This window comes from Equus caballus, chromosome 1 (genome assembly GCF_041296265.1).
Source record: "Equus caballus isolate H_3958 breed thoroughbred chromosome 1, TB-T2T, whole genome shotgun sequence".
Lineage (NCBI taxonomy): Eukaryota > Metazoa > Chordata > Mammalia > Perissodactyla > Equidae > Equus > Equus caballus.
Genome location: NC_091684.1, coordinates 122,947,171 through 122,960,289, shown reverse-complemented (window position 1 = coordinate 122,960,289; position 13,119 = coordinate 122,947,171). Strand labels below are relative to the sequence as shown.

Below are 13,119 nucleotides of genomic sequence, written 5' to 3'. Positions count from 1 at the left end.
TCCGCTCTCTCCAGGATCACTGCCATGGCTCCTTACTGTCTCCCTGCTGCTGAACTCACCCCTCTGCATTCTTTGTACACAGCAGCTGGATGATCTTTGAAAAACCTGAGTCCAGTCACATGACGCCTCTGCTCAAAACCTTCCAAGGCTCCCTTTCTCACTCAGCTAAAAGCCAAAATCCTCATGGTGATCCTCCAGGCCCTACATGAGCCCACTCCTGGTTACACCTCTGCTCACTCACTTGGCTCTAGTCACCAGCCCATCTGGCTGTGCCTGGAGCCTCACAGTTTCCTGCACTTGCTGTTTCTTCCTCCAGATGTCTGGTCTGCAAGGCTTGTTTCCTTAGGCCTCTGCTCAGGTCTGCCTAGGAAGGTTCCTCCCACAGCCCCCACTACAGTAGGTGAGCATACCCTTCCCCACAGGTTTCCTGCGCCTTTCCGCTTCCTGTGCCCTCCTTGTGGGAATCCCTCAGGAGAACAGAACAAGAGAGCTGGGAACATGCCCAGTCCCTGTTCAGTTGCTGCCTATGTTATGGGACTCCCATTCCAATGTGAGTAGGAGCGTTTTTCCCACACCAAGCAATTCTCCGATACCAGCTGAGTCTCCTGCAATTCAACTCAAGGCTGACACCATCTATCTATCTGGGATAGTAACAGATTCCACAGGTTAAAGGCTCATTCCCACAAGACTGCTCCTACTTCAGGCACCAATCACAAGTCCAGCTTGTCACCTGTGCTTTTGACCAACAGTTTATAGATCGGGGGTTTCCATGACCCCCTCCTTGGGTTGGATTAATTTGCCAGAGCAACTCACAGAAGTCAGAGAACCATTTTAATTACTAGATCATCAGTTTATTTTAAAAAGATATAACTCAGGAACAGCCAGATGGAAGAGATGAATAGGGCAAGGTATGGGGAAAGAACCCGGAACTTCCAAGTGCTCTCCAGGCAACACTCTCCCAGTGTCTCCACATGTTCACCGACCCCGAAACTCTCTGAACCCTGTCTTTTTGAGTTTTTATAGAGGCTTCATTACATAGGCATGGCTGATTAAATCATTGGCCATTGAAGATTGATTCAACCTCCAGCCCCTCTCCTCTCCCAGGAGGTCAAGGGGTACAACAGAAAGTTCCAGACTTCTAATCACATGGTTGGTTCCCCTGGTAATCAGTAGCATCCTTAGGTCCTTTCCAAAAGTCACCTCACTGAGATAAACTCAGCTGTGGTTGAAAGGGATTTGTTATGAACATCAAGACATCTTTATTACTCTCATCACTCAGGAAATTCCAAGAGTTTTAGGAACTCTGTGCCAGGAAAAGGATGAAGACCAAATATATATTCTTCTTATAAATCACATCACACTGCCTCTTCCTACTAGGATGTTATATCCAGGAGAATATCTGTCGTCATTGGCAATTCTCTGCTGTGATCCCAGTGCCTAGAACAGTGCTGGGCACACAGTAGGTGATGAACAAATATTCCCTGAATGAGAACAATGAAAGTGACTTGCCTAGGGCCCAGCAGCAGGGCCTTGTTAGGGCTTACTCGTCCAGAGAGCCAGCCCGGAGTCCATCCAAGCCTTGATCTGGCCTGGACAGATGAGTTTGAGAGTTTAGCTGGCAGAAGACATTCAAGCTCAAAACCCCTGTGGAACAATCTAAGGGAGGTTTACACACCACTGCATACCCCTCAGAACAAAAGTAATTCCACGAGGTTCAATAGATCCCGCAGCATGGGAACTTCCAGGAATCAAGTTGAGCGAGGCCTTAGTGGAAATACTGAATTCAGATTGGTGAAGAGCAAGTGGGCAAAGATTCCAGAATTATGGAGCAGTGTGACTCACGGAGCCTTGGAATCTTAGAGTGGAATGTAGATGGGAACAAACAAGGCCCTTCTGAGAAGGCCTGTCTTCTTGCCCTGTGGCTGGGCAGGGAGTCCAGAGGGGCGGAATTAAATCAGCAATTTGATGCCAGTTCCCCCGAGGGCCTCAAAGGACCTCCGCTTGAGGACTCAGCATTTGACTTTGTAAACAGTAAACTCCAGGGTAAGGAATGAAAGGAAGGGTCAGGTAGGTCAAGTAACCACTCTGGAAACATGTGGTCTGGCTGAAGCGAGGAGACTAGGAGGCAGGGAGCCCCACCCCGGAGGCTTTGGCCCAACCTTGGGGGTACCTGTAGGGACAGGAGGCATCTGTGGAAACGGAGGGAACCAGCAGACCCCAAGCCCTCTCTGAGTCAGATGATGAAGGAAAATGTGGATCCATGTGGTCTTAGTCACTGGAAACCAGAGAACTTATGGTCCTTCATTTGTTGTTAATACTTAGTTTCAGATGTCATTGGTCCACTGTGAGATCTGGTTTCTTTCTCTGAAAATGTAGATACTTTAGCCAAACTTTTCTCTGATCTGGTCCTCGACACATCAATATTGTACCCCTAGGGAATGGCAGTGGGAGTTTGGGGGGCAGCTTGATATATGGCATGGATTCTTTTTTTAGTACCAGTACTACCCTTAGTACCTTCTCTACCCTCCTTGTGCTGGATTCTGGTAGATATTGTGGTGTGTGGCAAGGCTCCCTGTAGAAATGTGAGACCCTGGTGGCTGGATGGGGTGTAAGCCAGGGTACAGGAGGTGAGGAGTATCCTGAGAGAGGGTCGGGGGAAAAGGTAAGTGATTCCAGCAAAACTGGGGAAGCGACTTGCGAGCAGGTGCCAGAGGGAAGAACCCAAGGCCAGTAGAGGCTACTGAAGTGGTCTCTTGGGAGATGATAAGAGTGTGCCAACAGCAGGAAGAGAAACAGGGCTGGTCTGAAGGAGGAGGAGGCCAACAGCTCTCCAAATCCAGACAGGCAGTACCCAAAAGTGCACCTCTTACCCAAATCCTTAGCCGTGGACTCCTTGGCAAGAAATCCCTGCATCTCATCTCTGTGCTTCTACCGCCCTGTCCCAGCCGTGGTCCCTCTGGGGGAGAGTCTTACTGCAGAAGTGGGGACTCCCCAGTACCAGCATAGTCTTCTCTCACTGCCCACCTTTCACACACTCCCCTCTCTGATTCCCCTGAATCCCCCAACAACCTTCCTCAGTTCCTTGTCGCTGTCTGCACCATAGAGGCCACCACAGAACTACAGTACAGCACACTGGAGTATTTTGGCCCTCAGGGTTGACCAGAGAGGAAGAGAGACGGAAATAGCTGCAAACCAGAGCCTGCCTTTGCTACAGCGAAATGCCTCCTTTCAATTAAGAAAAAAAAGTCCTATTTAGGGAAGTAAGGAAGGCAGTGATGGTCACGGAAAGGAAAAAGTCTAGTTCACCCAAGAAGTGAATCTGAAAGTGGGTGGAGTCTGGTCAAGGGAGGGAAAGGGGTTGAGGCGACCCAGACTCGAGACTTCTTGAGTCTCCCCAGAAGCAGTTGTCCTCGGTAAATAAGATTTAAAAATTGGAGCACTGGTATTCCATGGCTCATTTGGATTTTGATGCTAGTTGATTCCTGGAGGAGACTCCTGACCCAGGGTCCCCAGAGACTAGTCCCCTTGCAGGGCGCTGGAGGCAGGGCTGCCCAGGGACGGCGGGGCCTCTTCTCTCACACTCCTCAGCGTCCTCTCCCCTACCAAGAGCAGGGTGCCTTTGCTCTGTTCTGACACCAAACTGATGCTTCAAGGAAAGGAAACCAAACTGCTCTAAAGTTTCCAGCCCCGGCTGTTTCTGCTTCCCGCTCTCCGCAGTGTCCCCGCCGGGCGCGGCGCGGGGCGGGGCCGGGAGCCGCCGCGGCGGAAACGGCCTGGGCAGGCGCGAGTACCGGGGCTCGGTGCGGCGGCCCAGCCTGCGCCCTGCCCCGACTGCGGACAGGCGGCTGGGCGCAGGGTGGGCCGGGCGGGCGCGCGCTGACCGCCATCTCCGTGCGTCCCGCAGGCGGGGAGTTCGAGCCGCCGCGCCCGGCCGCGGGCGATGATCGTCTAGGAGGCTGGCGCGGGCGGGCGCGAGCGGAGGAGGAGCCGGCGCAGGGACACGCGGCTATGGAGCGGGAGCCGGCGGCGGCCGAGGAGCCCGCGCCCCCGGGGCGGCGGTGGCGGTGGCGGCGACGGCGGCGCCGGGAGGGCAGGAAGCGCACGGTGCGCTCCAACCTGATGCCGCCACCGGGTGCTGAGGACACCGCGGCAGGAGCGGCCAAGGGCGCGCGGCGGCGGCAGTGCGGGGGCGCCCAGCACCTGGCGGACAACCGGCTCAAGACCACCAAGTACACTCTACTATCCTTCCTGCCCAAGAACCTGTTCGAGCAGTTCCACCGCGTGGCCAACGTGTACTTCGTCTTCATCGCGATGCTCAACTTTGTGCCAGCGGTGAACGCCTTCCAGCCTGGCCTGACGCTGGCGCCCGTGCTGTTCATCCTGGCCGTCACGGCCTTCAAGGACCTGTGGGAGGACTACAGCCGCCACCGCTCGGACCACGAGATCAACCACCTGGGTTGTCTCGTGTTCAGCAGGTGAGCTGAGCGGGCCTGGCGGGGGAGTGCGGAGTCCACGCAGGGCCGGGCGCTCCGAGAACTTAGTGTTGGGCGCGGTGTGAGTGGCACTGGTTGAGGGTGATGGGAGAGCAGTGAACTCGGGACAGAGAGTCTGGCAGCCCTCGAGGGGCCTGGGGCTGAGCGAGGGCATTGCAACCGGGGTGCGGAGAGCAGGAAACGCTAGATGCCGGGGCGCGTGGCCGGGGGACGTACCCTGTCCCTGATCCTCACTCAGACCCTGCGTCCCAACCAGAGTGATCCCAGGGCTGGAATTCAGCCGCTGCTGGGCGTCCTCATTCCCAGCCGCTCCCGCCTTTTTTTATAAGCAGAAAGGGGGGAAATTATTCCCAGATGCCCTGACCTGAAGTCTCTGCTTCAGTCTTTGGCTAGCCCTTGTGGGCCAGGATGTTTAATAACTCTAACAGCCAGCACAGGAGTTTAAAGCTCTGTCTTGGAGAACAGCTAGTCTTGGGACGATGGAGTGAAACTGCCACCTACTTCTGACATGCCCAGCAAAGATCAGATGAAAGGACAGGAGTAGTATCAGCAGTGTCCATTCCTTGATGTGAGCTGTGAGCAGGCCACCCAGCTGGGCACCATCCTATAGCTGACTGTTTCATTTTCTTAAAACTGATCCCAGTTTCCAGATGGAAAGACTGAGGCTCTGAGGGATTTTTGAGCCATACCCACAGTTAGTACCGGGAAGTTCCTTCTGCTGGGCTGCTCCTGCTCCTTCTCTCTCTCTGCACCTCCCCAGAGTTTTAGACCTTCAGGCTGGGCCTGTCCAGGATGCCTGCCATCTCTTCTTCCTTTATATCCAAGAGAACTGCTTGTCTGCAAATCCATCTTGGAGCTGTATTTAGTATTGGAGCCCACCTCAAGGTCACACCTCTCAGGAAGGCAGATGGTCCTGGCCACCATCCCAAGCTGAGCCCATCTTTCTCTCCTGTTTGCCTTGCTTGATTCCTCGTGTAATGGTTAATGTGAGCCCTGAGTTGGAGGACATTAACCTTGCCCAGTCTCTATCCCCTGTGAAGGTCTCTAGGAAACCCCTTGTGCTCTCAGTGGCGCACTGTTATCCTAAAAGATGGGGGTCACAGTAGAATAGGTAGGATAGCTCAGATGAAGACCGTGAATGCCCTTTCCTGCCTTTGAGTACCTCTCACCCTACCAGCAACACTGGTTGTGCTTCATACTTATTTTAAAAGTGAATAAACAGAGATTCAGAGAGGTTAAGTCTCTTGCCCAGGGCCACACAGCTGCTATGTAGTGGTACTGGAATTTGACCCAGGTCTTTCTGACAGCACAGCTTTTCCAGTATTCCAGTGCTTGTGCTTCTTAAATTTATGTAGGAATCACTTGAGGAGCTTGTTACAAATAACACTTCTCAGGCTCCATTCCCAACATTTCTGACCAAGCTCATCTGGGATTGGGCCCAGGAACCTGAGTATTTAATTAGCACAGAGATGATGCTTATGACCCACACTTTGAGTAAGCTGCCCCTCTTGCTCTGCCCTATTGTCCAGTCAGCAAGCATGATGTTGATGGAAAGGGCTGTGGGATTTCCTGGATCCTGTTCACCAGAACCCTGAAGCTGAGAGAGGAGGGGGCACTCCTTACTTACGCCCTCAGTATCCCCAGTGTGAGGACTCTGTCTGCCTCTGCACCGCATAACCCCGGTGGGAGTCTAGCAGGTTTGTCTTTGCACACATACCACTTCCTCTTATTACTGAGCCAGTGGCCCCTGTAGCCTCCTTTTTAGAAATACTTAGGCCTCAAGAAATATAGTTTATTTTCAGTTGACAAAGTGCTTTCCACCCGTTATGTCATTTGACCCTTGTAACAACCATCACCTACATCTTGCGGATGAGAAAACTGAGAGTGGGACCCACAAGCATTTGTCTTGACCCATGACCTTGAAAGGCTTCATGGGATTTTGAAACCTTCGTCTTCCCCTTGGACCACACCCATCCCTGTCCTCCCCTCCTCCCCTGACTGGACTTGGATTCTCCAACAGTCAGTACAGTCTGTGGGGATGGTTCCTGGAGGATAATGGTTCTTTCAGGAGAAGTTCCTCAACACTTCCCAGCTCCCAAGTCGAATTCCTTGAGTGCTTTCCTGGGGAGAGAATGGGCTTCCTCCTGGGAGGGTCCCCGGTTACATCTGTGCGAGTGTGGGAGGGGTAGTAGCTGTGTGTGGAGAGGAGGATTATCTGGAGGACAGTCATCCCCCATTCGGAAGCCAGTGAAACTCCTCCAGGCCCAGAGAGTCTGGTGTTGGTGTTTTCGTGACTGAGCTGTGGGTAGTGTGGATTTCTGAGCTCTCTCCTGTCATCTGTGAACGGTGGGTGACTTGTGCACCCGCTCATTCCAGGGTACGTGTAGCTGCTTCAGTTCCTGTGCATCAGCTCAAACCAGTGCCATGAGCTGCTCCTCACTGAGCCAGACCCCAGCCAGGCCCTGGAGATACAAAGAGCAGGAGGCTGGGTCTCATCAGAGCTTACTGTGGGGTCAGATCTCACTGGGGGGCATGTGCATGAGGGAGCCCTGGGAGGGGCTCCAAGCCCAAGGATTCAGGATGCAGGTCAGGAGAGGCCTCCCAGAGAAGGGCATGAGTCTGAGGACTAGGGAGGATGTGGCTAGACAAGGGGCGGGAGGGGCAGATGTGGCAGGTGAGGGAATGCAGGGTGGTAATGATTGGGGGGGACGTGGCAGGGTCAGGGCACCCTGAGACTGCAACTGGGTCATAACCTGTGTGGGGGCGAAGTGCGGGCTTGAAGCGTAGGATCTTAGGGAGCTAGCATCGGGACTGGCCTGAGAAGCCAGGGAAATGAGTTATTTTGTGTCACACCTTTGATTACTACAGAGACAACGGGGAGCACAGTTGTGCACCGTCCACATTGATTCTGTGTCATGTCATTGCTATGGTTGATGTGCAGAGGGGTGTTCAGTCAAAACACATGTAAATGAAGAATGAGAGCCAGTGTTAGCTGGGGAAGCCCAACCTGCTGACGCTGTCTCTGGATGGTGACTTCTCTCAGACATCCCTTTGTGTTTGGACTATGTAGCCTGCAGAGCATCAGATACTTATACCGTTATTTGTGTGGTGGTTCTCAATAACCTAGTCCTTGGGTCCCTTCTCTATGAGAATCTCTCATCAGACTTGTTAGAAATACAGCTTCCCAGGCACTCCCTCCCCAGCCCTGAGCCTCTGGAGGTGGGAGAGCTGGCGTCTTCATCACAGATTTGTTTGCACACAGAAGTTGAAGAAGCAGTCCTCTGTTTCCAAGTCCTGAGCCTGTTGTATCCTCTCATGGATTTCAGACTTTGTCTAGGAAGTCCTCCTGAGCCATGCCCAGTGGGAGAGAAATAGTGGGTGATCCTCGGAGGTCGGGTCCTGCCTGTGGCCCAGGCCTAGGTGGGAAAGGTCAGTCTGGGCATCACTTGGCTGTGGTCTAGTGGGGTGGGGCAGGCACGAGAAGCCCTTCGTGGTCACATGGACGTCCTTGGTGCTGACAAAGGCTGGCTAGAGAAACCATCTCCCTCCTGGCCACAGGTGGAAAGAAAGTGGCGTTCTGAGTCTGATACCCCCTACTCCATGCACCCTGGTGGGAATCTGGGGTGATGTGGCTTCAGGTTTCTGTTTCTGGGGGATTCGGACTTCACTTTAGCTGGTGGGCATCGGCCTCCACAAGAAGTGTCCAGCTGGGACAAGGCTAGTGCTACCAGGGGCTGGCTGAGGGGGCAGTTAGTAACCATATGGCCAAGGCTGGTGGGACTGGAGGAGGCAAGGGGAGGGGAATGGAGTCAGCCTGGAAAGTGGTGGTTCTGGTGACGGGAAAGCAGAGAGTACCTATCAGAGGAGGACAGGACGTTATGAGGAGACTGAAGAAGAAACATTTCTAGAAGGGGATGTTGCCAGAGAGAGGCAAAGGGAGGAAGCAGGAATGTGCATCCTAGAAAGGGCTCTCATCCACCTCCCCAGACGTAGCAGCCTGAGGTGCGGGCCCTGGGCTGAGCTCAGGCCCTGACTGGCCCGGGACAGCCTACAAGCCCCCTCCTTGGCCTGCACTCCGTTTCCTAGCTTGTATAGGGGGGTGCTGGCCCCAGGTCCACATGCCCTTTCTGGCCCTGGTCCCTTGGCTGGGGAGGGGCCGGCGCTCTTGTCCTCTGGACCTCCCTCCCTCTGCCCCAAACCTCACCTGAGTTATTGTGGAATTTTTGCCCTTTTGCTGCCATACGCTTTGTGATGACTCAAATATCATCTTATGGACACCTTTCAGCGTCTTTCTCTAGGATGATGGAAACAGGAGCGTTTCTGCATGAAATCAGCCAAGGTGACTTTCCCCAAATCTTTTGTCTCTGGACTTGGATTTGAGTGTGGTGTCTTGGTGTCTTTCTGTCACCTTTTGGGACCAGTCAGGGGTGCTCCGTGCTTATTTGAGAATTACTCTCATTGTTATCTCTTCTGATTCCTTTGATTCTCACTTCATTCCCCAGCTCACCTGGGTTGTATGTCCAACCTGCTGCCCTGGCTTCATGATTTGTTTTTTCGGAAGAGCCTGAAGTGAGACTCCACAAAGTCTTCCTTTTATTTTCTCTTCCTTTATCTTGTCTCTGCTCCCCTTCCTTCTCTTTCCTGCAGAGCCACATCTCTTCCTTGCCAGAGGCAGAAACACCTTTCTGGAAGCATGGTATTTTTGTCTTATTTGGAGTAAAAGATTTGCAAAAGCAGAGACACTAGGACAAGACCTAGGAGGTGGGAACTCGCGAGGATAATGTGAGTCCTCTTTGAGCAGGCACGTCCCTCGGGAGTGCTAGGCCGGGGACGCTTGAGGAATCATATTTGGACATTGCCTTTCACATGTCTTTTGGAAATAGCTTTTCTTTTGATACTGGTTATGTGTCATATATGACTGGGCTCATCGGGTCAAGCTGTAGAAAAAGAACCTTTCTTTCTGTAAAAACTTGGTTGCTGTCAGAAGGCAGTCTTATTCATGGGGTGGTTCTCTTTTCACTTGTTAGTAGGAGGTAAGTGTTCTGTATGCACAATTCCATCTTATCCTCGCAACAGTTCCATTTCGGAGATGAAGAAACTGAAGCTCAAGACTCGATAGTTTGCCTAAAGTCCCCTGTCAGGAGATCACAGCACCATGGTTTGTGCCCAGAGTCATCCTGGGCTGGCTCCATGTTTACAGTTATTCCCGTACTTGCCACCCCAGCCCCAAGAGCAATAGGCTTCAATTAAAAAAAAAAATCTTTTTAATTTTATTAATCTCAAAGTATTTTCTAATTCTCTCGTGATTTTTCTTTGACCCACTGATTATTTAGGAATGTCTTGTTTAATTTCCACATATTTCTGAATTTTCCAAATGTCTTTCTGTTATTGATTTCTAATTTCATTCTATTCACACATATAGAGAAGTGCACGTAAAATGAACCTCTGCATGCCTGTCACCCAGTCTCACAGTTAGCAGCTCAGGACCAGCTTTATTTTAGCCACTCACTCCCTCTCCCTTCTATTTTGAAGGACATCCCAGGTATCATGACAGTTCTTCTGTAATATTTTGGTATTTATCTTAAGCAAAGCAATGACTCCTTAAAACTGAACTACAATACCATTATCATGCCTAACAAATTAATATTAATTTCTTAATATTATTAAATACCCAGCCTGTGTTCAGATTTACACTTGTCTCATAAATGACATATATTTGTTTTCGATTTGTGTGTTTGAATCAGATCCAGATAAGGTCTCCCCATTGCGATTGGCAGATGTGTCTCTTAGGTCTTCTTTCTGTTAATCTTTAGATTTCCCTCTCTGTAACTCCCTTTCTCTCTCTCCCTCTTTTTTTTCCCTTGCAGTTTATTTAGAAGAAACTGAGTTATTTGTCCTGTAGGGTTTCCCACGGTCTGACTATGCTGATTACTTTCCTGTGGCATCTGTAACACGTCCCTTTCTATTGTACTTCCTGTGAAGTGGTAGGTGGGTCTGGACACTTTATCAGAGCTTCATCAGGTTCAATTTGATACTTTTTTCATCAAAATCATGTGCGTAAGTAGTGTTCTGCACTTCCATCAAGAGGAGCATAATGGTTAGAAAAAGTAAAAGCAAATATCTGCAGTCAGATGAAAAAGGCAAGAGAATTAGTTACCTGTAAAGTCTATATGAGGAAAAAGGAGGAACATGATGTTCCCTTGTCTCTTTTTTTGTGATGTGAGCAGCCATTGATGATCATTGCCTACATCTGTTGATCTGTTGGAGGTTGCAGAATGGTGTTGGAGGTTGCAGAATGGTGATGTTCTAATTCTTTCATTATTATCAGGAATACTTTTATAAGGAGGCCCTTCTCATCTGCGCCCTGGTTTCCCTATGTCTCATGTAGGAAAGGAGAGTTAAGTGCCTGATTTGGATCACTAGCGTCTTCTAATGGGAACCAACTAGCTTTCTAAAATTTTTAAAGTTTTTATTCGAAGTAATTTTAGACTGACAGAAAAGTTGCAGTGAGTACAGAATTCCTATATACCCCTCACCCACCTTCCTCTAATTTTAATGTTTCAGTTAACTGTACTACAATGGTCAAAACTAAGAAATTAACATTAGTACAAAACTATTACTCAAACTACTTTCTTTATTCAGATCTAAACAGTTTTTCCATTACTGCATTAATAAGTATTGGTCAGTCATTTTGCATCTTGCTGTTGTATCCTGCCCCCTTGCTAACCCATTTATTAGTTCTCATTCTTGTTTTGTGGATTCCTTAGGATCTTCTGTGGACAAACATGTCCTTTTCCTGGTCTGAGGGGAAAACATTCAGTCTTTCACCATTGAGTATGGTGCTAGCTGGGCTTTTTTATAGATGCCCTTATCAGGTTGAGGAAGTTCCCTTCTATTCTCAACTTTGTTGAGTTTTTCCATTTTGTTTTTAATGAAGAAAGAGTGTTGGATTTTGTTAAATGCTTTTGCTTCATCTATTCACGTGATAATGTGGCTTTTGTCCTTTATTCAATTAATATAATATATTGATTGACGTTTCAAATGTTAAACCAATCTTGCTTTCCTGGGATAAATCCTACTTGGTCATGGTGTATAATCCTTTGCATGTTTTGCTGGATTCAATTTGCCAGAATTTGTTGAAGATTTTTGCACCTGTATTCATATGGGATATTGGTGTGTGTGAGTGAGTGCGTGTGTGTTGTGTATCTTTGTCTGGTTTTGCTTAAGGAAAATACTATAGAATAGAATGAATTGAGGAGTATTCCTGCTATTCTCTGTTTTGGAAGAGTTTGTGAAGAATTGATATTAATTCTTCATTAAATGTTTGGAAGAGTTCAACATTGGCAAAACTTCAGTCTAGGCCTCAGCATTTCTTTGTGTGGAGTTTTAAAATTCCTAGTTTAATCTCTTTACTTGTTATTTACTTGTCCCTTCAGATTTTCTATTTCTTCTTGAGTTAGTCGTGGCAGTTTTGTATCTTTTTAGGAAATTGTCCATTTCATCTAAGTTATCTATTTGCTGGCACACATTTGTTCATAATATTCTCTTTACTCCTTTCTATTTCTGTAAGGTCTGTAGTCATGTATCCTCTTTTATTAGTGATCTTAATAATTTGAGCTTTCTCTCTTTTTTCCTTGGTCATTCTAGCTAAAGGTTTCCCAATTTTATTGATCTTGTCAAAGGACCAATTTTTGGTATTGTTAATTTTTCTCTATTGTTTTTCTATTCTCTATTTCATTTATTTCTTCTCTAATCTTTATTATTTTCTTCCTTCTATTTCACTTGGGTTTGGTTAGTCTTTTTATAGTTACTCAGGTTGGAAGATTAGCTTATTGATTTGAGATCTTTTTTTCTTTGTTATTATAGGTGTTTATAGCTCTAAATTTCTCTGTAAGAACTATTTTAGTTGCATCCCATTAGGTTGGGTGTATTATATTTTCATTTTTATTCATCTCAAAGCATCTTCTAATTTTCCTTGTGATTTCTTCTTTGACCCACTGGTATTTAGGAATGTGTTGTTTAATTTCCACATATTTGTAAATTTTACAAATTTCTTTCTGTTATTGATTTCTAATTTCGGAAACTCTCACTTCACCATTCTGGCAGTCCCTCCTCCTGGTCAGTTATTTTGTAGAATTTATCTCAGTTTGGGTGGCTCTGTTGGTTCTCATGATCAGATTTGAGATTTTGGATTTTTGGCAGTAATACCACCAAAGTGATGCCTTTTTCAGCGCATGATATCAGGGGGTATATCATGCCAATATATCTGCTTATTCATGACACTAACCTTGATCACTTGATTAGGATGATGTCTGCTGGGTTTCTCCATTGTAAATTTATTATTTTTCCTTTTGTAAAAAAATAAATATACTGGGGTAGATACTTTGAGACTGTGCAGGCGTTTCATTTCTCCTCAGACTTCTGCCCTCCAACATTAGGCTTCGTTGGGGAGTCTCCCCTGCGATGATTATCATGGTGGTGTTCTAATGGTGATTTTCTTTTCCCTCATTCCTTCTGTATGAAGAGGCTTTTTTCCTTCCTCGTTGATTTATTTACTCAATTATTTATATCAGTACAGACTAATAGTTATTTATTTTCTTCTATGGGTTATGATCGAATACTATTA

General features: G+C 48.2%; 1 protein-coding gene across 1 annotated transcript in view; it reads left to right on the top strand.

Moving 5' to 3' along the window:
• The first annotated feature begins 843 nt into the window (after nucleotides 1-843).
• The window catches only part of ATP10A (ATPase phospholipid transporting 10A (putative)), a 179,826-nt gene continuing 167,550 nt past the window's right edge, over nucleotides 844-13,119 (top strand). Inside the window, 2 exon segments of the mRNA XM_001917920.5 lie at nucleotides 844-2,043; nucleotides 3,905-4,475. Of these exon segments, the coding sequence (XP_001917955.3) occupies nucleotides 1,824-2,043; nucleotides 3,905-4,475 (791 nt within the window). The 5' untranslated portion in view covers nucleotides 844-1,823.